Source organism: Mastigoproctus giganteus, chromosome 5 (genome assembly GCF_048544385.1).
Source record: "Mastigoproctus giganteus isolate SK-2022 chromosome 5, ASM4854438v1, whole genome shotgun sequence".
Lineage (NCBI taxonomy): Eukaryota > Metazoa > Arthropoda > Arachnida > Uropygi > Thelyphonidae > Mastigoproctus > Mastigoproctus giganteus.
The window spans coordinates 176,891,035-176,917,821 of record NC_143579.1 but is presented as its reverse complement, the minus strand read 5'-3'; the positions used below and the strand labels follow the sequence as shown (position 1 = coordinate 176,917,821).

At 37.5% G+C, this 26,787-nt stretch overlaps 1 protein-coding gene across 1 annotated transcript in view; it reads left to right on the top strand.

Annotated features, from left to right (window-relative positions):
- Positions 1 to 26,787, top strand: part of hob (bridge-like lipid transfer protein family member hobbit) — a 916,854-nt gene that overhangs the window by 400,132 nt on the left and 489,935 nt on the right. The window contains exon 26 of the mRNA XM_090374277.1: positions 18,082 to 18,292. Within this exon, the coding sequence (XP_090230403.1) occupies positions 18,082 to 18,292 (211 nt within the window). The remainder of the gene's footprint in view (positions 1 to 18,081; positions 18,293 to 26,787) is intronic.

The window sequence follows — 26,787 nt, the reverse complement described above, 5'->3', positions numbered from 1 at the left end:
ACAGATACTGACTCTCTATAAATCTGAAATCCACCTTACCATGAAATATGGTTCCTGTATCTAGGGTAGTGCCCCCAAAACCTCTTTCAAATCCTTGATTTTGTTCAGAAGAGGGCAGTTTTTTTTTTAATGATCTATCTCTTACAAAGTCTGTGTCTTCTCTATCTCATAGATGTTCGGTTTCTGCTACATGATTCTTTTTTATAATTTTTTTCATAATGGGCACTGTTCTGAGTTGCCATATGTAATTCCCTCACTTTCTTCCAAACCAGTCTGCACGTGTCTCAATTGTGAAACATATATTCACTGTATTTCTCTAAACTTAGTGAACAAAGTTTTCCTCTTCCTCATTTATCACGTCCTTGTGGGTAGCAAAGTTGGTAGGATCACCGTCCATCCCATACTGGGTGGAAAAGACCTGAGTTCGAGTCACATCAATGACAGAGGAATTTTTCTGCACCTTATTCACAGTATGGCTGAGTTATTCAGTCCCAGGCGAGGGTAGCACGAATTCTTCCTCCCGAAAACTCAGATTTTTCATCCGGCAAACAGAAAATCAACCTCAGAACACATGCAATTTACAAACAATATACACAGAACAATAATGCCTTAGTTGCTGATGCGCCTAAAACCCTACCACAACTACAACCTCATTTATCCCTTATACTTTTTCATTTTTTTGGAACAACCTTCCATCGCCTGGTATTTCCTAAAATTTACAGCATACAGAAATTAGTCTAATTTCAACAAGTATCATCTGCTCTCGCATCTTTTAACCCATGCACTTTACTAAGTGCATAAGTCCTTTTGTGCTTGCAGTTTCTTTCTTTTTTTAAACCTTTGTTATATAGCTCATATGGAGATTAGGATATTTTGGTAATCCAAGCATCTCTTCAACCAACAGAAAAACAATAAATAACAAAATAAAACTAAAATTTTAGATGCATGCCTATGTAAACCCTATTAAAAACAACAAAAAGTATGATACAGCAGTCAAAACAGGAAAAATATTAATCTTGTTTAATAAAAAAGAAAGCTGTAATTAGTAATTATTTTAGTTTTGCATTTTTGATATTTATAAAATCACCCATCTGTTGTACTGTATGCTCCTTTCTTCATGTTAGTATTAGTAGTGGAAAATGATGCAAGAAAACAAGCTTATACAGCATCAGTGGGGGTAAAAAAACCTACTCATTTTGCCTATCCATTCCCTCCCCTCCAACAATTTATCTACTTCCTTGAATTTGTTCAGTATATCCTCTTTCACATCAGACAGAAGTTTATTCCAGCAATCAGCTACCTGTTTATTAAAGACAAATCTCCACACATCTATTCTACAATCATCCTTCCTCAATTAAAATTTATGCCCCCTTGTGTATGTAGTCTGAGCAAGAGGAAGAATCCTATCGGCATTGATCTTGCTCAATCCAATCAAAGCTCAAATACCTCTATCAGAGGTATTTGAGCTTTGATTGGATTGAGCAAGTGCCTTTGATTGCCCCACAAGTGCCTAGTCTCCAAATGCTGCAATTTGCAGAACTCGAACTTTTCTTGGTAAGAGCACCTCCTTTGTTCCCCTGACCACCACCACCAGTAGTAGTAGAAGTAGTGGCATGTGATGCAAGAAAGCAAGTGTATGAGCTTATGCAGCATCAGCCAAAAAAAAATAATCACACCATTCCCTCCAAATGCCTGTCCAGTTCCTCCTTAAATTTATTTAACCTATCAACTTCCACAAACACAGATGAAAGTTTGTTGCAGCGATTAACCACCCGCTGGCTAAAGGCAAATTTACGCACATCTATTCTACATCTGTCTTTTCTTAATTTGAATTTATGCCCCCTTAGGTTCATAATCTGAACAAGTGGAAGGATCCCATCAGAATTCAGCGTGCTCAACCCATTCAATGTCTTATACACCTCAATCAGATCACCGCGCAGGTGCCTAGTCTCCAACCACTGCAATTTGCAGAACTTAAGCCTCTCTTGGTAAGAGGATCCCTTCATTCCCCTCACCAATCTTGTTGCCCTTCTCTGTACATGCTCAAGCAAATCTACATCCTTCCTAAAATGAGGCCTCCAGACCTGTAGGGAGTACTCCAATAAAAGCCAATAAAAATATGTTATCGTAATATACAAGATGTGTGGCTATTAAATCATGAGACTGTTACAATAAATATAATGAAAGATTTCATGCCTTATATAAGTTATTCTCTTCAAAATAATTGCCTTGTGCTTGAACCCACTGTTCCATACGTTTATTCCAAGCAGCACAGAAACATTTCTGGAATTCATCTTCTGTAATCCTTTTTAACACGTTGGTCATTTATTAATTAAAAGAACAGGTGCATGTATACTTGCATGTACACCAATGCTAGGAGTTTAGTAAATAAATTTGATGAATTTGAGGTATTGCTCAAAACATCAAAGGCAGATATTGTGGGGGTTTCAGAGACGTGGTGTCACACAGATATAAGGAATGCAGAACTGGAATTTGGGGTGTACAATGTCTGCAGAAGGGATAGACAGGATAGGAAGGGAGGAGGGGTTATGCTATTAGTTAAGAAATACATAAAATCCAAGGAAGTGAAGCCAGTTGACATTGCTGGACAGTGCAGTGTCGAGTCAGTTTGGTGTGACATAAGCATTGGGAGATCAAAATTGAGAGTAGGAGTGTGCTATAGGCCTAATGACTCTGATGAGTATAATAAGAAATTGTACAGGGAAATAGAGTGGGCCAGTAAATCAGAGAGTCTTATAATGGGGGATTTTAATTTCCCAGATATTGACTGGAATTTGGGGACTGGTCACTCACACACTAGCAAGGCTTTTGTGGATTTATTGGATGATTGTTTTCTACATCAGCATGTTTGGGAAGCAACTAGAGGGAGTAATATTCTTGATTTGATTATCAGTAGTGATTCTTCATGCATTAAGAATCTGCAGGTAAATGAACCACTAGGTGGCAGTGATCACAGTGTGCTGAAGTCGGATTTACTCAAAGAGTTAACTACCATTAGGGGTAAAGGGAAGGGTTATTGCTTTCGTAAAGGCGAAACTAATGATGTTACCAACAGCAAATTCAAAATGGGAAGCATTCAAAGAACTTATCATGGAAGCTACTAGGCTTTACATACCAACTAAGAAATATTGTTCAAGGTTTAGGTGGATGTCAGATGAACTTTGTTAAGGGGAAGTCTTGCCTGACCAATTTGATTGGATACTATGATGCAGTCACAAAAGAACTGGATGCAGGGAATAACTTTGATATTATATACTTGGATCTTAGAAAGGCTTTTGATACTGTTGCACATGGAAGACTGCTGATTGGAGCAGTGTGGCATTGGAGGCAAATTGCTGCTATGGATAAAGCGGTGGTTGAGGGAGAGAAGACAGAGAGTGGTAATCAATGGACACTGCTCATCGTGGATTAATGTTATTAGTGGAGTCCCTCAGGGTTCAGTATTGGGTCCATTATTGTTTTCTGTATTTATAAATGATATTGATGATGGTATATCAAGCTTAATGTCCAAGTTTGCAGACGATACGAAGGTTGGCAGGGTTGTCAAGGACACTACTGACACTATGCTACTGCAACAGGATCTGGAAAGGTTGAGCAGATGGGCTGAGAGGTGGCAAATGAAGTTTAACATTGACAAATGTAAAGTACTACATATGGGAAACAGCAACCCCAAAGTAACATATCAACTGTGTGGTACTATCCTGAATGTGCTAGAGAATGAAAAGCACCTGGGGGTAATGGTGTAGTCAGATATGAAGTTTTCTGAGCAGTGCAGACGGTCGGTAAAATTAGCTCATGATGTCTTGTCAATGATATACAGAATTTTTTTTTAGCATGGAAAAGGATGTGATTATCCCCTTGTATAAGGCATTTGTCAGGTCACACCATGCCTCATTTTAGGAAGGAGGTAGAACTGTTGGGACTAGTACAGAGAAGTGCAACAAGATTAGTGAATGGAACAAAGGAACAAAAGGTTGCTCTTATGAAGAAAGGCTTAAGTTTTGCAAATTACAGTGTCTGGAGACTAGGCACCTGCATGGCGATCTGATTGAAATATATATGGCCTTGAATGGTTTGAGCCGCTCGGTGCAAATGGGATTCTTCCTCTTGCTCAGATTAATCACCTGAAGTGACATAAATTCAAATTGAGGAAAGGCAGTTATAGAACAGATGTGCAGAAGTTTGCATATAGCCAGTGGGTGTTTGATTCCCAAGCCAAATTTACATCTGTCGTTGTAGAAGTTGACAACTTAAATAAATTCAAGGCAGAACTAGACAAACATTTGGAGTGTGAATGGATGGGTGAAATGGGAACGGGATTTTTTTTTGGCTGATGCTGTATACACTTGTTTTCTTGCATCATATGCCTCTGCTAATGCTAATCCAGATGAACTCTCCCCCAATTAATCTGGATTAGCTAGGGTTTACTGTATTATTAAATACAGGTGTAAATACATCATAGCAAACTCATAATGAAAAATACATAAGTAGTGTAAAGGCAACGATTTAATTGTATCTCATATTGTGATTACCTTCACAAAGAGTTACCATATATTGCACTGCCTCAAATAAGTAACTCTTCACTAATAGAGAAGACTATTGTTACTTATTCTCAGTGGGCACCACCACCCAGACGGTACCATTTCAAGGCTTATTGCCCTATCCTCGGGTTTGTGGGTAGGTACCCTGGTTTTGCAACATGCCAACCCGGTTGTGAACTATTTCCACAATATGAGAGATGCCAAAACTTGTGCAAGATAATACTTAAATAAAATATAAATGCTCAAGGCATTTATAATATATTATGATTTTTCTAAACTGGTAGTAGATTGTATTTAAAATACACTATAAAATATAGGTGTAATGGCATCGATTTAATTGTATTTCATATTGTGACTACCTTCACAACGAGTTACCACGTATTGCGTTACCTCAAATAAATAATTCTTCACTAATAGAGAAGACTTGTTACTTAAATATCAGTGGGCACCACCTCTCACACAGCACTATTTCAAGGCTTCTTGGCCTATCCTCTGTGAGTGGGTATGTACCCTGGTGTTGCTCTTTTAGTCTTATGGACCACTGAAGACTACATAAGTCTTCTATATTAGTGAAGCATTACTTATTCAAGGTAGTGCATTACCTGGTAACTTCTTGTCAAGGTAATAGTAATACAGGCATGTGATGCAAGAAAGCAAGCATATGAGCTTATGTAGCATCAGCCAAAAAAATAAATAATAAATAAATAAATTTTAAAAAAAATTTCACACAACCATGCCCTCTAAAAGTTTGTCCAGTTTCTATTTAAATTTATTTAAGCTATCAACTTCCACAACGACAGATGGAAGTTTGTTTCAGCAATTAACTGCCCGCTGGCTAATGGCAAATTTCTGCACATCTTTTCTACAACTACCTTTTCTCAATTTGAATTTATGCCCCCTTAGATTCGTAATCTGAACAAGTGGAAGAATCCCATCAGAATTCAGTACGCTCAACCCATTCAAGGCCTTATACAACTCTATCAGATCACCTCACAGGTGCCTAGTCTCCAGCCGCTGCAATTTGCAGAACTTAAACCTCTCTTGGTAAGAGGATCCCCTCATTCCCCTCACCAATCATGTTGCCTTCTCTATACAAGCTAAAGCAAATCTACATCCTTCCTAAAATGAGGCCTACAGACCTGTACACAGTACTCAAGGCGTGGCCTGTCCATTGCCTTATACAAAGGGTTAATCACCTTTTCCCTGCTAACAAAATTCCTGAATATCATTGACAAAACCGCATGACCTGCTCTTGCGGCCTATCTGCATTGCTCAGAAAACTTCGTATCTGACTTCACAATTACTCCCAGGTCTTTTTCATTTTCTACCACCCTAAGTGTAGTACCACACAGTTGGTACGTTCCTCTGGGATTAATTCTACCCATATGCAGTACTTTGCATTTCTCAATGTTAAACTTCAGTTGCCACTTCTTTGCCCATCTGCCCAAATTTTCTAAATCCTGTCTCAGTAGCACACTACCATTACTGTCATTAACAACCCTGAAAACTTCAACACTAAGCCTGATATACTTTCATCAATATCATTGATAAATGTACAAAACAACAGTGGGCCTAACACCGAACCCTGTGGGACTTCACAAATAACATTAGTCCATGAAGAGCAGCATCAATTGATTACCACCCTCTGTCTTCTCCCACTCAACCACCCTTTTATCCATTGTAGCAACTTCCCTTAATATCATTCTGCTCCAATTTGTACAGTGGTCTTCCATGTGCAACAGTGTCAAAAGCTTTCCTGAAATCCAAGTATATGATATCAAAATTATTTTTTGCATCCTGTTCCTTTGTAACCCCATCATAGTATCCAGTGAAATTTGTCAGACAAGACTTTCCCTTAACAAACCCATGCTGTGTCTGAATTATTGCTGCAGTCTTGTCTAGATGATCCTGCAATGTATCTTTAACCAGTGACTCCATTATTTTACACCAGAACAGAAATTAAACTAACTGGTCTGTAATTACTTGTGTCACCCTTCGATCCCCCCCTTTGTGAATTGGGGATACATTTGCACATCTCCAGTCTGTGGGGACTTCCCCTGAGTCCAATGATGCCTCATAATTATGCTAAGGGTTTGCTTAGTTCCTTTGCCGTCTCCTTTAATATAACTAGATAGATCCCATCCACCCCAGGTGCCTTTTTTATATTTAACTTCAACAATTTCTCGTCCACTTTGCTCTCACTTATTAGAAATTCAGATATTCACAATATGAGTTACAATTAAATTGATGGCTCTACACTACTTATATATTTTTTCATCATTAGTTTGCTGTGGTGTATTTATATCTTTATTTTACAGTATATTTTTAACTCCTAGTCTATTATGCCTTGAGCATTTATATTTTATTTAAGTATTATCTTGCACACCTTTTGGCATTGCTCATATTCTGGAAATAACTTCACGACTGGGTTTGCATGATTGCAACAGCAGGGTACCTATCTACACACTGAGGATAGGCCAACATGGCTTTAAACGGTGCCACCTGGGTGGTTATACCCACTGAGAATAAGTAACAGTAGTCTTTCTATTAGTGGTTTTACTTATTCGAGGTTGTACAGCGGTCAGCAATGAGCATGCTCAAACCATTCAAGGCTTTATACACCTCAATCAGATCACCTCGCAGGTGCCTAGTCTCCAGACACTGTAATTTGCAAAATTTAAGCCTTTCTTCGTAAGAGCAACCCTTTGTTCCATTCACTAATCTTGTTGCCCTTCTCTGTACTCGTTCCAACAGCTCTCATCCTTCTTAAAATGAGGCCTCGAGACACCAGTGTACAGTTCTCAAGGTGTAGCCTGACCATTGCCATATACAAGGGGATAATTACTTCCTTATCTCTGCTACAAAAATTCCTGTATATATCATTGACAAGATACCATGAGCTACTCTTGCAAACCGTCTGCACTGCTCAGAAAACTTCATATCTGCCTGCCAAATTGCCCCCAAGTCCTTTTCATTCTCTAACATTGTCAGTGTAGTACCACAGAATTGATGCATTACTCTGGGGTTACTTCTTCCCATATGTAGTACTTTACATTTGTCAAGGTTAAACTTCTTTGCCACCTCTCAGCCCATCTGCTCAACCTTTCTAGAACCTGTTGCAACAGCGTAATGTCATTAGTGTTCTTAACAACAATGCCAATCTTCGTCAGTTAAACTTGAACATTAAGCCTGATATACCATTTAGATAAGTTATAGAATGTCTTAAAATACCGTTTGAAATCGACTCAAAGTTTTGAATAGCATAAAGCTTAATGAGCGGTACTCACCTCAGATAATCTGCTACATTACATGGAGTTAGGATGTACGAATAATTTGAGGCTTAAGGTAGTTTAAAATAATTTAGAATAAGTTAAAATTGTGATGTTTGTATGAACACGGAATTAAAATATGCTCAAGGAAGTAGAAGTGCACAACTTCTTCCCTGGTTGTCATTGAAGAATTAATTTAAACTTTAAAATATGAGACTGGTGAAGCCAAAAGTCATGAAAGACCGACTTTCGTATTAACATCTTCAGTTGGCAATATTAAAAAGGGGAAGAAATTGTGTGTTTTTAAAGACTTCTGTGTTTCCATGATGCACTTTGTAACATGTGGGAATATTAAGTGCATGAGATTCAAGCCCGGGAAGAGGTTGTTAGGTAGCTTTGTATTTACGGCGTTAAGTTTGGTATTATGTCGGCACCATTCTATAATAAGAGCTTCATATTGAAAGATTTTGTAACTGGATTTTAATTTTACAATTGTGATGGCCGAATCAACTAAGGGGTTGTGGTTGTGAGAATGTATGTGTTGTGTGAGTTCGCACCAGGAATTTCAGCCCTATTATCAGAGATCTACTTAGCAGCTATCCGAAAACCAAGAACTACAACCTTACCCTTCAGGGATTAAACTTTATATGCATTATGCAGATGACATACTTTTAATAGGAAACAGAACTACAATTTATAATCTCTTTATTAAATTCAACACAATACACAACAGATTAAAATACACACTCGAAACAGAAATCCACAACAAAATCAATTTTCTTAACCTTACAATATACAAAATAGGCACCAAACTAGGAATTAGGAGGCGCTTCAGTAAGGCGCCTCCGTAGCCAAGTAGGCAGGAGCGGCAGTGCGTAGCACACGCTTCTTGATTAGACCGGGGTTCGAGCCCGTGACCACCAAATATGGAGGATGCGGAAAGGTCAGGGAATGACCACCGCATATCCCCTGAGCAATATGGCCTTAGTTGCTAATGCTCCTAAAAACCAAATAACAACAACAACAACAGCGCCTCCGTAGCCAGGTGGGAAGGAGCAGCAGTGCGTAGCACACGCTTCTTGATTAGATTGGGGTTCGAGCCCGTCACCACCAAATACGGAGGATGCGGAAAGGTCAGGGAATGACCACCGCATATCCCAGAGCAATATGGCCTTAGTTGCTAATGCTCCTAAAAAAAAAATCAAATAACAAAAAATAACAAGGAACCAGGATTTACAGTAAAATACACACACAGGGAAATATTTACATTTCGAATCACATCACCCACTTAATACATAAAAGGCCTCCCTTTATAATCAAATCCACAATGCTATAAAGTACAGTTCTTCACAAGATGATTTATCTGCCGAATTACAATATCTCACAAAAAAATTCACAACCAGAAAAAATTTCCGCTTCAGTTAATCCAACACACAATTTCCGTTGCAAAGAATAATGCCAATAGCTTATTCAAACACAACACCAAACAGAGCATGCGCATTATTCTTCCCCATCGCAGCAGTCTTGCTAGACAGTTCCGCCAAGTGTTCGCAAGCACTGATATCATACTTATTATCTTCATACAATAAGTTAGGGACACTGTTTAATATATATAAAGACACACACAAATACCCAATAAACGACATTAACAGTATTGTATATTTAATTAAGTGTCAATAAGGTTGCAACGCATGCTACATCGGGAGCACTACCACAAAATACGTTTCCAAAATAACTTTGAAAACACTGGCTTATTACCATTATAACAGCTTCAGGATGGGTCAAACCAGTACCGAACTCACACAACACATACATTCTCACAACCACAGCCCCTTAGTTGATTTGGCCATCACAATTGTAAAATTAAAATCCAGTTACAAAATCTTTCAATACGAAGCTCTTATTATAGAATGGTGCCGCCGTAATACCAAACTTAACGTCGTAAATACGAAACTACCTTCCAACCTCTCCCTGGTCTGGAATCTCACGCATTTAAGATTCCGGAGTCTCCGTAGCCAGGTGGGCAGGAGCAGCAGTGCGTAGCACATGCTTCTTGATTAGACCGGGGTTCGAGCCCGTGACCACCAAATACGGAGGATGCGGAAAGGTCAGGGAATGAGCACCGCATATCCCCAGAGCAATATGGCCTTAGTTGCTAATGCTCCTAAAAACCACCAAATAACAAAACAAACTTAAGATTCCCACGTGTTACTAAGAGCATCATGGGAACATAGAAATCTTTAAAAACATGCGATTTCTTCCCCCTTTTAATATTGCCAACTGACGTTAATACGAAAGTCAGTCGTTCATGACTTTTCACCGGTTGTTGTTGTTTGTTGTTTATTTGGTTTTTAGGAGCATTAGCAACTAACGCCATATTGCTCCGGGATATGCGGTGGTCATTCCCTGACCTTTCCGCATCCTCCGTATTTGGTGGTGACGGGCTTGAACCCTGGTCTAATCAAGAAGCGTGTGCTACGCACTGCTGCTTCTTTCCACCTGGCTACGGAGGCGCAGGTTCACCGGTCTCATATTTTAAATCTTAAATAAATTCTTCAATGACAACCAGGGATGAAGTTGTACACTTCTACTTCCTTGAGCATATTTTAATTCCGTGTTCATACAAACATCAGAATTTTAAATTATTCTAAATTATTATAAACTGCTTTAAGCTTCAAATTATTCTTCCATCCTAACTCCACGTAACGTAGCAGATTATCTGAGGTGAGTACCGCTCATTAAGCTTTATGCTATTCAAAACTTTGAGCCTGATTTACCATCATCAATATCATTTATAAATACAGAAAACAACAATGGACCCAATACTGAACCCTGAGGGACTCCACTAATAACATTAATCCACAAAGAGCAGTGTCCATTGATTACCACTCTCTGTCTTCTCCGACTCAACCATCCCTTTATCCATAGCAACATTTTGCCTGCAATGCCACACTGCTCCAATTTGTGCAGCAGTCTACCATGGCAACAGTATCAAAAGCCTTTCTGAGATCTAAATATATCTAAATATATGATATCAAAGTTATTCCCTGCATCCAGTTCCTTTGTGACCACATCATAGTATCCAATCAAATTGGTCAGACAAGACTTCCCCTTAACAAAACCATGCTGTGTCTGAGCTATACTGAAGTCTTGTGTATATGATCCTGCAGTGCTTCTTTAACCAGTGCCTCCATTAATTTCCCTCAAACAGAATTTAAACTAACAGGTCTGTAATTACTTGTGTTGCCCTTTGATCCTCCTTTGTGAATTGGGGGTCACATTTGCAAATCTCCAGTCCATGGGTACCTCCCCTGAGTCCAAGGAAGCTCCCATAATTATGGCTAAGGGTTTGCTTACTGCCTTTGCCGCCTCATTTAATATAACTGGATAGGTTCCATCCACTCCGGATGCCTTTCTTATGTTTATCATCAACAATTTCTCCTCCCCTTTCCTCTCAGTTTTTACAAAATCATCTAGCTCACTGCCAGAGTTTAATTCAACTCTGGCATTCCCCTCCCTGAATAACTTCTCATGTGTGAATATAGATGCAAAATACTCATTTAGTTTGTTAGCCACCTGAGCAGGATCATCAACAGTTGAACCATCAATATCCCATGGACCAATCTGATTCATCCCTTTCCTTCTAGCGTTTACATAGGTAAAGAACTCTTTGCTGTTTTTATTTGCATCCTTTGCCAAGGATTTCTCATAATCTGCCTTTGCCTGCCTAATCTTCTTTGTGACTTTGCAGACTAGCTTATATCTATCATTGGCTTCCATGTGACCAATTAATTTATATGTATCCTATGCATTTTTATTCTCTGCCACATGTCTCATTAGTTCATCTGACCTCCATTTAGGCCTAAACCTTGAACAATATTTTTTACTTTGTATGTACAGCCTAGTAGCTTCCAAGATTAATTCTTTGAATGCCTCTCATTTTGAATTTGGTGGTAACATCATCAGTTGGTCTCACCATCTGGTAAGGCCACCCCTCAATTTCCCTCATCAATGTTATTGATCTTCTCTGTACTCACTCATGCAACTCTACATCCTTCCTAAAATTAGGCCTAAAGACCTGTATGCAGTACTCAAGGCATGGCCTGACTATTTCTTCTACCCCTATACCTTATACAAAGGGATAATCACCTCCTTTTCACTACTAGAAAAATTCCTATTTATCATCAAGTCTTGTGAGAGATCAGAACTGCACTTTTGGTGAGCAGGAAGCATCAGAACATATTCTGTTTTATTGCAACCAGAATGTTGATCTTAGGCATCAACTAGAATTATTATTGGGTGGCCTTGAGCAGAGTATTTAATGGACCATGTTTGTGGAGAATACAGATTCTGTTATTTTAACGAGTTTATACATGCTGTGTTTAAAAAATGAGAGTATATCAAAGCTGGATAGTACAGCCTGCCTCTCAGTGGCAGGGATAGAAACCATGTCCACTGGGATAGGTGAGGTTAGCAATGAACCTAATATCTATCTCACTTGGCTTGGGCCAAGCTGCATAAAAGCTCTTGTAGTTTATATTTTGAATTATTTTAATTGTTTTGAATGGAAAGTTTAGAGTTTTAACAGCCAAGTTTAAGTGACATTAAGCAATATGCCATATGTAAGCCTAGGCTTGGGCGGTGGTACTTAATGGTGCTTTGAACGAATGTATATCATTGACAACACCCCATGACCTGCTCTAGCAGCCTGTTTGCACTGCTCAGAATATTTCATATCTGACTGCACAATTACTCCCAGGTCTTTTTCATTTTCTATCACCCTAAGTTTATTGCCCCATGGTTGGTACATTACTCTGGGGTTACCTCTACCTATACGCATTACTTTGCTTTTATCAATGTTAAACTTCAGTTGCCACTTCTTTGTCCATCTGCCCAACTTTTCTAGATCCTGTTGCAGTAGCACACTGCCATTTCTGTAATTAACAACCATGCCAACCTTTGTATCATCTGGAAACCTTCAACATTAAGCCCGACATACCTTCATCAATATTATTGATACAAAACAGTGGGCTCAACACCGAACCTTGGAGTACTCCACTAATAACACTAGTCCACGAAGAGCAGCATTATTTTATTACCACACTCTGTCTTCTCTCACTGAACCACCCTTTTATCCGTTGTAGCAACTTACCGTTAATACCATATTGCTCCAATTTGTACAGTAAGCTTCCATGAGCAACAGTGTCAAATGCTTTCCTGAAATCCAAGTAGTCCTCTCTGAGTCTTTTTCTAATGTATACAATTTAAAAACTGCCTGAGACCACTGTAGTTACATTTATGAAAGCAAAACCCCTTCCCTTTACCCCTTATGGTAGTTCCATCTTTAAGTAAATACCACATTAGTACACTGTGATCACTATCACCTCGTGATTCCTTTATCTGCAAATTCATAATCCACGAATAATCACTGCTGATAACCATATCAAAAGTATTATTCCCTCTGGTTTCCTCTTAAGTAAATAAATAAGTAAATTTAATTAAATGGCATTATTATGCCATTATCATTAAACTTCTGACCTACAGGTACGCTATTTCCCTTAAATATAGCCACAGATATATGCAGTTAATGAGTTTTGCTATTTTATAATCATCTTATCAGAGAAATGAAAGGTACGCTATGGTGAAGCATGCATCCTGCACTGTAACCAACCTATACCTATATTTGTTGGAAAAATTCTTTCGAAAGAACCTGTTTCTTTTCTTTTTGATTTACTGCTTTTAACTCCTACAAATTGTATTCACACGTTTTTCACTTCCTATCCAAGAGAACTCATGCTTCTCCAAAGTAATTATCAATTATTTCGACTTTTACCTCAAAATAACCATGCCATTTACTGAAGAAAACAGTTTATCAAAAATGAGATCCATATACAAGCTAGTAACTTCCAAGTGGTCTACCATCTCTAGTTTCTCCAAACCTTATACTAATGTTATTCTCTCCATTAGGTTTACTTCTTTTGGTAACAAAATTACTTTGCATATCTCAAATTTAAAGATCAAAACAGCATACGGGGTGTGCACATAGTATTTTTTATATTATAAAGCAGCTGAAAAATTTAATAATGCTGCAGATAATTGAGCAACCCTGAAAACCAGCAAATTAAAATGAAAATGTTTGACATGCTAAGAGAAGGCACAATGTATGTCATGGTTCATTGAAACAGAATGAGACATTCACATTCAGTGTGTATTTTGGTAAAATTTCGAAAGGGTCCTACCAGTTAGACCATTGATACATGAATGTCATAAGAAATTCATGGAGATTGGCAGTGTCTTACAACAGCCAGTTGTGTAAGTGCCAAGGATATGATATGGATATGTGAATCATTTGTACATAGGCCTCAGAAACTCATACACTTGTAGCCAGGAATTGCAGATTGTATTTTCAACAGTACACAAGGTTCCACACAGGCACTTGAGGCTGCATGCATTTAGGTTTGAGTTTGAAAAGTTTCTCGAGCCAGGTGACCATCCAAAACACTATGCATTCACTTTGGACATGATAAAGTGGCTGGATCTGAAGATAAATGATATTCACTGGTGAAGCTACCTTTCATGTTCCAGGATGAGTCCATCACTATAGGCGCCTCCATAGCCAGGTGGGCAGGAGCAGCAGTGCATAGCACACGCTTCTTGATTAGACCGGGGTTCAAGCCCGTGACCACCAAATACAGAGGATGCGGAAAGATCAGGGAATGACCACCGCATATCTCCGGAGCAATATGGCCTTAGTTGTTAATGCTCCTAAAAACCAAATAACAACAACAGCCATCACTACACTTTAAGATGTGGGAATTCCCAAAATCCTAATGTGAGAAATATGACAACCCAAAGGCAAATGTACTGTGTGATATCACACACACAAAGTAGGCTCATCAAAGAAAAATAGTCCCACCACATGTGGTAAGACCATTTTTCTTTAATGACTCTCCATTGACCTACAGGTGTTGCAGAATTGCATTGTTCCTCAGTTGTTTAAGTTGAATGAAGTAATTTTCCTGCTGGGATGCTCCCAACATTGGGGAAAGTTGATCGAAGCAGAATATCACTGCTGTGGCAACAGTATGTCATTAATATATATTGCATGGTACCTGGTTGTATCATAACAAAGTCTCTTCATTCCTGCCTATTGTGCAAATTGTCTACATTTCACTAATGTGGAACTTTGTTTGCAAAATTCAAAGTCAGTTAAAAGCCATTTCTCAAACTATCCAAAAAGCCTTTCTGCATCATTTCAAAAGAGGTCAGCCTTCCTTGTATCATTAATCATGCTTCTAACCCTGATCTGCAAATATCAACATTTTATCCTTTCTAAAGAAAATGAAAAACAAGTCACCACTGCACTGAATCCTAAGGGAACCTAATTACAACCCTCACCCACTTTGAAGAATGACCATTTAAAACAACTCTTCTCCATCCTTTAGCTATCCCCTAGTCTGTCTGAGAATTTTGCATGTGATCCCAATACACTCTTACTGTACAGCAAATGTGAAAATTTGCTTAAAAGTGGCACCATTCCAAAATGCTTTGCTAAATTCAAAACTTGTAATATCAAAATTGTTTCTTACATCCAGCTCCTGTGAGATGACCATAGTAATTATTTTGGTTTGTCAAGCATGTTTTTCCTTTACAAAACCATGTTGGAGATGATTCTGCACTTTGTATGCTATGTTAAGGTGAAATTTTTGAACAATATTTATTTCATGTGTTGAGAGAAGGGTGTTGCAGGTTTGTTCATAATGTTGCACATTTGTTTGCTAATTAAACCACACATTGTTATCAAGTGAATTTTATTGTATGTTAATTATTACAATAAGAAAATTTAAGCTCAGTAGAACTATTTAATTTTTGACATTTTGATCATCAATTATTATATATTTATATATGTAATACAGTATTTATTGCTAGCAAATTTCCAGTTTGATATCTCAGTTACCATTTTAATGAAACTATACATATAATCAATATTACGTTGCATTGTATCTTAACCAAGTCTCTACGTTCATTCCTAGTGTACAAATTGTCCTTAGGCAAACATTGAAGTTTTTCTGTAATGTGGGACCTTACCAAATGCTTTTCTGAACTCCAAGCATGTAATATCAGAATTTTTCCTTGCATCCAAATCTTTGTGAGATCATATCATAGTAATTTTTGCTGGTTGGTGAAACATGATTTTCCCTTTACAAATTCATGTTAAATAGATTATTCTGATCTTTGTGCACTTTGCCAAACTAAACATTTTGAACAATATTTATTTCATACGTTGAGAGAACTATGTCGCATAGTTGTTTATAGAGTGTTACCTATGAAAATTTAAGCTCACTATACTCAGTAAATGCAGAATTTCTGATTTCCATGATCAATCCTATCATCAGGTCTAATTGAGAATGATTGGGAGCTGGTTTAGGTAGAAGTTCAGATTCCAGATATTTTGTCTGCTATTAAATAGTTCCATTGTATGGACATTTAACTTATTTGTATAGTGGAATACTTTATATGCACTACATTTCATTGGGTAATAACTCACCAGGTTTAATTATTGTTAGTCATATTTCACATAAATTCTGTGCTACCTTACAAAAGAATCAGACATATATCAGGTTCAGATTGATATTACTGTCACACACTTCACTAGCATGTTGGTCTTCCTTTGGCCTCAGTGACAAACTCCACCCTCCCACAGTGTACCCACACAGTTGATTATTCCTGTAGTACAGCTACTGCAGTACATTGACTGCTCAGGTACTGATGTGCATTGGTCTAGCTCCTCACCTGATGTTTCTGATGTTCCCATTGCTGTTCCATATGTATCAAATTGGGATTCTGTACTGGTCATTTCAACTTTTGTACATTTGTGTCTGTGTACCATTGTTGAACAGCACCAGTAGTATGGCAAGAGCATTATCCTGTTGGAACAAATGATGGTCTGTCTAAAGAACTGCCATATAAGGAGCATAGAATTGTCCAAAATTTTAAGGTAAGGCATCAATATTCATCGTTTTCCCCCTGCACAACCACCAAAAGTTTTTAGGCTGTGCTGTGAGAAACAGCTTCACACCGTAACCCCACCCCCTCTGAACTTGAGATATTTTCCAAGCATACACCACACCCATGTGATTTGAATAGGGTTTGTTACGCCATAGAACCAATTTCCACTTCATTAAGACCAATTTTGGTGATTGTTACACCATTTAAAGCAAGACCACTGATTGAAATTAAAAATCGGCTTCTTATGTACCACCACTCTCCTAGACTGTAGAGCTCCATAATGTATGTAACAGAACTCAACTACTGTTGATGCTTTAAACTCTTGGTTGATATTTTGTAGGAATGTCTGATGAGATTGTCATAGTGCCCTTCTGAGTAGTCCAGTCAGGTGGGGGGTGGGCTTCCATAGTCTTCCTGTGCTTTGCTGGATAATAGTGGTGGTACTGTGATGCTTCCATTTTATCATAACACCACCGTCAATTGACTTTGGATGATGTAGGCAGGGCCAGCTTAAGGCATGATCAAGCGGTTCCTCCAAACAGGGCGCAAAAATTTAGGGGGCACAAAATGCCCCGAAAATTCACTGATTTGCTCTAAATTTTAAGTCAGAGAGGGCACACCAAAAAATCTTGCACAGAGCGCTGATAGACTTGGGGCCACTTCTGGATGTAGGCCATAAGAAATTTCCTGAATTGACAAGTCAACAATATGCAACTACTTACAAAAACAGCCTTCTTGAAATCAGTCAGCTTAACTCTGCATGACATCACAAGAAGAACTAAGTGGCTCATACACCTTTCTTATATACCAGTCTAAGTTACTTTTTTTATATGGTAAAGCTCGGTGGACTATGAAAACAAGGGAGCCTAGATACTTTTTTAGAGAGTATTGTTTTTATTTCTTTTGTTTATCAGCTACCATATATCACTGCACAATTGATATCATGAAGTTCAAGGTTGTATAACTTGATAGTAGTTCTTTAAATCCAAAACAGTTTCTGGACCATATTATTTTTATTTTCTCACAGAACATACTCCTGAAATACTTACCTCCATTTTTTTACCATGTTTTATACAAATATAAATTGTTTTATACAAATTTAACTATTCATTGATTTTAATTCATGTTGACTTGGAAAATATTATTTGTTTGTGATTTCAAAGGTTTGTTCTAAAAGAATACATGGTGAAGAAATTGATTTCTGTTTGTCTGAATAATATATATTTTACATGCCCTTGTAGCTGGAAAATTGGAAGAACTGTATATAACATTAGCAAAAAGAAATGGTGATATTTATATCCAGCGTTCTCGTCAACTCTACGAACGTGCCCCTATGAGGACATCCCTGGTCGCTTGGCATTTGGAAGATGTTGAAATCACAGCTGTAGCAGATCCACCTTACCATGGAACAGAACGGGTAGTTCATATGCTGAAGGAGATAGATCTTTTAAGGTGAATCTTCACAAAATATTAGTGTTAGTATTAGTGGCAAATGATGCAAGAAAACAAGCTTATATAGCATCAGCAAAAAAAAAAAAAAAAAAACACTCCCTTTTCACCTATCCATCCCTTTCCTCTAGTTTATGTAGTTCTTTCTTGAATTTATTGTTATCTGTTAATCTTTTATAAAGCAGGTCACTGAGGAGCAGTGGTTTAGTTTCCCAATTAGCTGACATTTTATATATGATGAATTAATGCATGTTCTATCGTCTGAATAACAGTATTCATTTTATGATTTATTACAAAGAAAATAACCAACTTATAGTTAAAGTGGAAAAATATTTAGGGGTTCACAATTCTAAATAGAATGGAGTTCTGAGATTATTTACATTATTAACATATTATCGAAATGCTCTCCACATTAAAAAAACTAGATATGATTGGTTAGGTTTATTCTTCATCACATTCTTTTAATCGACAGGATTCATTCTGTAAAATAGTGCTCTCAGTAGTTTGGTATCCATGCCAAGAATATTTGTAATGTACCTTTTTACTTGCAAGATAATGACTATAGCTGTCATAAAACAAATAACTAGCATTTCAACCTGACAGCTACAGGTCTTATTTATAAAATATTAACCTTGAAGCCAGATTTATTAGTAATCATGGAAACTGGTGTTTGTCAAATCTTTCTCTTGTGTGTGCATGTGCGTGTGTGCAAGTCCTCTGTATATAGACACAGACAAACATGAGTAAAAATTACTCGTAGTTTTTATTGTATTATGAAGCAAGGCTTATGGGAATATTCTCATATGGTGCAAATTAATGTAAACAGAAATATTTCTCAAAAAGATACACTTAAATACACATTTTAATATTTAAAATTTTAACGATCTTCCTTGGCTTTATCTTTACAACCTAGCTGCAAGTTTTTTTTCCCCATTTATTTGATTCATTTTTAGATCACTGAATTGCACCTTTTTCACATCAGACATCATACAGTCCAGTTTTTTGAGCCTAGCCTTACAGAAACCCATAAATTTTTCCCATCTGTAGATACAAGGGATATTGGATCTACAGTGGCGGACAAAAGCAGTTGCATCACTTTAAAAAAACTAACATTTGTTGTGAAACGTATAAGATATTGTTTGATTACAGTTGTTTTGTTTGTCGCAAAGCAAAGGTATTGCATCAGATAATGGTTCTATTGCATCAGACAGTAATTGCAAGGTATTGCATCCACCGTTTCTATAAATACGGTGTTGGAAGGGTATACACGCTCATTAGTATCCTGTTTTGCAGTGGTGTAAGCATGGCGCCATGCGTTCAGTTGACACCAAGAAAAGAAAGTGTAGCTGTTGCTGTGTTCCAGGAAGGGCTTTCTACGTGTGCTATTGCTGATAAAATCTGCTGCCACCAGTCAACAGTATCCCAGGTGCTGAAATTAAAGCATGAAACTGGTGATGTCAAGACAAGGGCCTCTGGTGTTGAAACAAGTGCACGAACTATCCAGAGTCGGCTTTTGAAATGTGGTCTGCATGCTTATAGGCCCAAGAAGAAGCCTTTGTTGACCAAGAAGCGACTTGCTTGGGCTAAAGCGCATGGACAAAAGAGCAATGGGACACCGTCATCTTTTCTGACAAATTGAAATTCAACGTGCATGGCTCAAATGGGAAGTGATATGTTAGAAGACGAAAATCTGAGGCATACCATCCTGACTGCATAATGCCGACTGTAAAGTTCTTTGCCGGTCAGATAGTCTAGGGATGCATAACAAGCAAAGGGGTAGCAAATTAAGTATATTAACAGAACGATTAATGCAGAAACCTACACTGCTATCTTCAAGGAGTACCTGAAACCCGTTATTAGGGATCACCACACAGATGTCCAAAACTGCATTTTTCAACAGGACTCAGCACCTTGCCACACAGCAAAATTGGTAAGTTTTATGCTATTTAGCTTTAATGATGAGTTTGTTTTCTTGTAATGCCAGCATACTTCAGAAATGCTGGCATTACAGTGTTGGATTTGCCTGGAAACAGAGCAGATTTGAACCCTATTGGAAAATTGCTGGTACATAATGTCATCCAAAATTGCTTAGAAGAAGCCAACAAGTAAGGTTCAGCTGCAAGAAAGCATTTTAAGGGTGTGGTACCTCACAATTGGGCAACCGTATATCCAGAAGTTGATTAACTCTAAGCTAGATCGCTGCAAGGCTGTAATTGCAGCTTGAGGAGGAACAACAAAATATTGAGGGCTTATTTTGCTGATTTACAGGACATAATACCATTACATTACTTTCATTTCAGTCTGTACGCGTAAATGGAATATTGTGTCTTGGAATACTGTGTTCAAGTATGGAGACTGCACCTAAATAAAGGCATTGTGCTTCTTGAAAGGGTCCAGAGACGGATAACTCGCCTGGTGAGATTGAATATGTGGCTCGCAGAGCTTGGAAACTAGGCACTTTAGAGGAGACTTGATTGAGGTGTTTAAGGCTCTGAGAGGCATAAGCAAAATGAATGAGGATGAAATTTTCATGGTTATAAATGATTCTAGAATGAGGGGCCATAATTTCAAGTTACGGGCAGAGATGTTTAGACTGGATTGCAGGAAGTTTTATTTTAGACAGCGAGTTAGAAATTACTGGTATAAGTTGCCTACGTGTGTGGTAGAGGCTGACAGTTTTGGGAAATTCAGTGGTCAGCTGGATAATTACCTATGGGAGGAGGGAAACGCTGAGGTTGTCCATTTTCATTTCTCTTATTCATTAATTTTTTTTCTTATTATTATTATTGTTATTATTATTATTTTATTGTTATCATTTTTTTTGTTATTTTATTATTATTGTTATTTAATTTTTCTTATTATTATTGTTATTTTATTCTTATTTTATTATTATTTTATTCTTTTTTTATTATTTTTATTATTATTATTATTTTATTTATTTATTATTATTTTTTTTTTTTGGCTGGTGCAGCATAAGCCATAGGCTACCTTGCACCATGTGGCCATTGCTAATACTAATACTAAATACAATAAAATGTATGTTTGGTTGTCACGATTGCCATTTGCATGATTTCTCATATTTCGATTAATTATGCATTTTACCCTTTAGGAAGATACCGTATTTCCCCATGTATAAGACGCACCTTAATTTTGTGGCCCGAAATTTAAAAAAAAATGTATTACATAAAGTTATTGAACTCAAGTTTTATTCATCATAAAATTCATACAACTCATCACTGTCAAAACTCCTATCCATTAGCTTGTCCTCATCTGTGTCTGATGATGAATCACTGTCTTCATATATTGCCTCATCCTCAGTTCCATCTATGGCATTTAAAATGCCACACTTCTTAAATGACTTGACAACGATCTCAATCTTGATATTATCCCAGGATCTTTTCACCCAGGTACAAACTTCTCCTGTAGTTGGTTTCTTCACTCTTCCTGCTGGTGTCAAATTGTCCCCAGAAGACTTCATCCATTGGTTCCATTCGTCTCTCATGTCAGCTTTGAAGGGTTTGTTAATGCTGACATCAAGTGGTTGGAGCTGGGATATCAAGGCATGACGCCAAGTTTTGCTTTTTTCTCTTCAGCAATCTTCTTTGTATTTTTTGTTATGTGTGCCCTGAACTGATCAAGCATCAATAGGGCAGGTTTGCGTAAGAGCCCACCTGGTCTCCTGCTCCAAACTTTCTCAGATCAGATCTTCATCCCATCGTGATCCATCCAACCCTTGTCATGAATGTGGACAATTACTCCTCGAGGAATGTCTTCTTTTGGCATTGTTTTGCGTTTGAAAATCAGCATAGGAGGCAGCTTGGTTCTGTCGTTACAACAAGCTAGAACAACTGGATAATGGCTCTTTTCATGTCCACTTGTCTTCACAGTTACAGTTTTTACCCCTTCTTATCAATAGTTCTGTTACTTGGGATATCAAATTGAAGGGGAACTTTGTCCATATTTGCAATCTGTCCCAACTCAAACTGATGTGTCTTCTGACATTGAATGACAAAACGATGAAATTCAAGGACCTTCTGCTCATAGTTTTCGGGCATCTTTTGGGCAAGTCTGGTGTGTGTACGCATGCTTAGTCCATTCCGTTTCATGAACCTGAAGCACCAATTGTATCCTCCTTTGAAATCAGTAACTTCTTTTTCATCAGCAATTCTTCTTGCCTCATGCTGAACCATCTTTGTGGACACAGGAATTCCAATTGCCCTTTGCTCCTCAATCTATATCTTCAGTTCCCTCTCTAAATTAGGCCATTTTGCTGACTTGCCTCTAATGGCCTTCTTCTGCCGTGGCGTTTTCAGTAGGGTTTCTTCTTCCCGTAGCCAGTTTCGGATTGTTTTCTCAGTTGGAGGAGGACCAAACTTACGTTCAACAGCACGATTTCAATTCACTTTTGCAAACTGGATCACTTTTAACTAGAATTCAGCACTGTACGAAAATCTTTTCTGAGCCATTTCTGGGCAGAACCTGGCAAAACATAACCCAATATACCGGTAACAAGTGCAAAACAATGAACGCAAAGAAAACAAACGCGAAATGCAAGTAAAAAAAATCTACAATCACTGCATAAGACGCACCCAGTTTTTAGACCCCAAATTTTTCGAAAAAAGGTGCGTCTTATTCATGGGGAAATACGGTATTTATGGCAATTAGGTATATCAGGTGGAGTCTTTTTATTGGATTTCATTCACAGAGATATATATATATCCCATCTAACAAATGCATTTCGAACATTTCTGAAACCCACAATGCAGTGCAAAACACCTTATTTGCAAAATTCACCAGTGATACAGTTTTTTTTTTCTGCCACTGTAGTACCTTGAAACTGGATCCCTTGCCAGCTCAAAAACATTGTTTTTTTAATAGGGTGTTTAATAGTCTGCTGCATATTCTTCAAGGATACACTTTCTCCATATTACTACCTTACACATGTAAGTCTCATTCCTTGCACCTTAAAATAGCTTTCATCAGAAAAAGAGAATTTTCTCCCATCTTTAGCCCATCTTTTATATCTGTTGGTCCAGTTCAGTCCTTTTTTCTTCATAGCTTGAGAAAAAAGTTGCTTTTTGGTTGGCTTATGTGCTTTTACATCAGTTCCAGTAAAATCTTTTTGTAAGTCAGAACTGGTCATATGAGGTCTGGTTTGCTTTCTCTGATTATATAGGCATCTTTTTTTCTTTTTTTTTATATTGTGTGTGTGTGTGTTTTTCTCCCTATCAACATCTGCCTTTTCTTTGAAGTGAAAATTGAACCTGTTTCATGTTGCACTCCTTGATTAATTTATTAACAGCTTCCATACTAACTTTACACCATTATGCTATCTGCCTCTGGGTAAGGGTTGTATGTGCATCTAAAATTATATATAATCTTAGACCATTTTATAGAGGTCAAATCCAATTTTGCAACGAAAGATCTGTGAACACTAAAACTAAAACACTTCTCAAGATTTCTTTGTAAAAGCAGAGCTCAACTATCTCTGCATTGACCATTCATTTCTTCCTTAAAACATGCTTATAATCAAAAATTAAAAATAATGAAAATACAGTTAAAAATACAGTCAGACCTCTATATAATGAAATCGATTATTCCCTTGAAAAAATTCTTTATACAGAAATTTCATTATAAAGAAATAAGAGCTTTTCAAAAATGGAAAATACAGTAAATTCAGAAATAAGTGGGAATGGTTACATTTTAAAACAATTTATTAATACATACATATTAAGAAATGGCTATGTACATGCTGTGCAAAATATATTAATACACTTTTAAGAATTATGTCGTAAAATATTTGGTTATGTTTTGTTGTACACCGTATTCTACTATACACTGTTCATAAAAATGTTCAAATTTGTTTAAACTTTAACCACTGAGATATACTTTCTGTAACATTTTCTTCCCATTGAAAACCTCAGTGCAAAATTTCAAATTTCGCCAACTCATCGTCAATATTGTCACTAGTTCTTTAAGTATGCTCCAAAATGTTGGAGTCACTTGGATATTCAACTACTATGACATCATTATCAACTCCTAAAAATTCGTCAAGAACACTTTCTCCACTAATAAAACCTCACTTGGAACTCTTCCCAAGGTTGCTCAATGTCTTCTAGTAGTTCATCCCTCTCATCTCTGTTAATTAGCATTTTAGCAAAACCTGCTTTTGCGAAACAATTCTTAATCGTTGTTTCCGTTACATCTTGACTCCACACTTTCGCCAACTCTGTTATCATCATCAGCAGCCATTTTCAATCTACTGCAGGATGAAGGCCTCTCCAGCAACTTTCCAGTTCCTTCTGTTTTGTGCAATGGCCATCCATTTACTACCCACAAACCCATGAATTTCATCTGTCCATCTCCGTCGTTGTCTTCCAGGTTTTCTTCTAGCTCCTCTTGGGTAAAAAGTAAAAAAGTAAAGTGCAGCCATTATCAACCCACTGCAGGATGGAAGCCTCCTCAACAATTCATGCTGAGGGAAATGGATCATAATCTGCCATGCTGTTCCAGTGCGGGATGACAGATTTACCGTATTCAGCAGTCAGGGGCTTGAACCCCGGTCTACTCAAAGAGCGTGCTACTGCACTACTGCACCTGACCACTCGGCTATGGAGGACGTTTGGGTACCATTCTGTTATTTTCTTAGTCCATCTGTCATCATGTCTTCGAGCTATGTATCCTGCCCAAGACCATTTTAGTTCTTTATTTTTGATAAGAATGTCCTTTACCTGCCTAATTCATGTGTTTCTCTTCTTATCTAACAGTCGGATTCCCAATATAATTCGTTCCATCCATCTCTGTATCATTCTCAGCTTCTCTTCCATTCTTTTATGAGTGCCTAAGTTTCACTTCCATAAATCATGGTGGGGAGTATACATTGTTTCATTATTTTATGTTTCAGACAAACTGGGATATTGCTCCTCAGTATGTGACTATATTTCCCGAATGCTATACATCCAAAATTTATTCTTCTCTTGACTTCCAGCCATTTATCATTATTACAGCTAATAACTTGTCTCAGATAAGTATATGACTCCACCTTTTCTATTACTGCTCCTTCAATCATTATAGCCCTTTCTGTGGCATACTTGTTCATCATTACTTTTGTTTTAGCCATAGTCATCTTTAGTCCAAAATCCTTACTAACTGTGCATAACTGACTAAGATTTCCTCTAATTATTTGGGATTATGGCTTATGATCATAATGTCATCTGCAAATTGTAAATGGTTTAGGTAGTCTCCATTCACATTGACTCCTTTGTGCGACCAGTCCAATCTTCTGAAAGCATCTTCGAGGGCAGCAGTAAACAACTTTGGAGATATTGTGTCTCCTTGCCAAACTCCTTTCTCAATTTTAAATTTCCTACTGTCTTTTTCTAGTTTAATAAAGGAGGTAACGTTCTCATATATTTTTTTTAAAAATCATAATATATGGGGTATCTATGCCTTGTCTTTCCACTGCTCGAAACATTACCTTACGCTGTATGGAGTCAAATGCCTTTTCATAATACACAAATGCCAGGCATAATGGTGTTTTATATTTATTTGCTTTCTCCATTAGCTTTGATATTACGTGAAGATGATCCATAGTTGAGAATCCTGTCCTAAAGCCAGCTTGCTCTTTCGGTTGATTCTCATCAAGTATTCTTTCTAATCTGTTATTCTCGCTGCCTTAATGACCCTTGTGAACAACTTGTAAATGTGGGATAACAAGCTAATTGAACTATAATTTCCAATTTCTGATTTATCTCCTTTCTTATGCAGCAAAACTATGATTGCATTATTCCACTCCTGAGGCATCCCACCTTTTCTAATGTATTTTGTGAAGAGTCTTGCCAGTTTTTGTGTCATGTCTCTTCCCTCCAATTTTAACAACTCTACAGTAACTTCATCTTCCCCCAGGGCTTTCTGATTCTTCATTTTCTTCAACGCATGTTCTACCCCATCAGGAAGGATATTGGGTATGTCGTATGCGTTACTAATTTGTGATCCATCTTCCCCACTGCTGGCATATTCCCTCGCTCCTTGTATAATTCTCTATAGTAGGCTTCTGCTATTTGAATTATGCCTTCTCTGCTTTTTTTTATAAGTACATCATCGCTATTCTTCAGATTCAGTATCATTTGTCTTTCTGTATTACTGCTTACTGCTCAACGCTGCTGGTTTAAGTCCTTTGTTTTCCCTTAATTCTTGTTCTACTTTTCTTGTGTTAAATCTTCTTATGTCCTCTCCGAATCTCTTTCTAATGGCTTTGCATAACTCAGTATACTCAATTTTTTCCTTCTCAATGTTTATCTTGCTCTTCATTTGTCGTCTTCGGTTCATCATGACAAGTGTTTCTTGAATAATTTTTTCTTCTTTGGATTTCTTTTTACTTATTCTTGAGCTTTATCACTTTCAGAAATTTGTAATATTCCTCATCAATATCTTGGTTTTGAGCAGTCTGAAGAAGCTCAAACTTGTCCCTAATTTCCAGTACACAGTGTCTCAAAGAC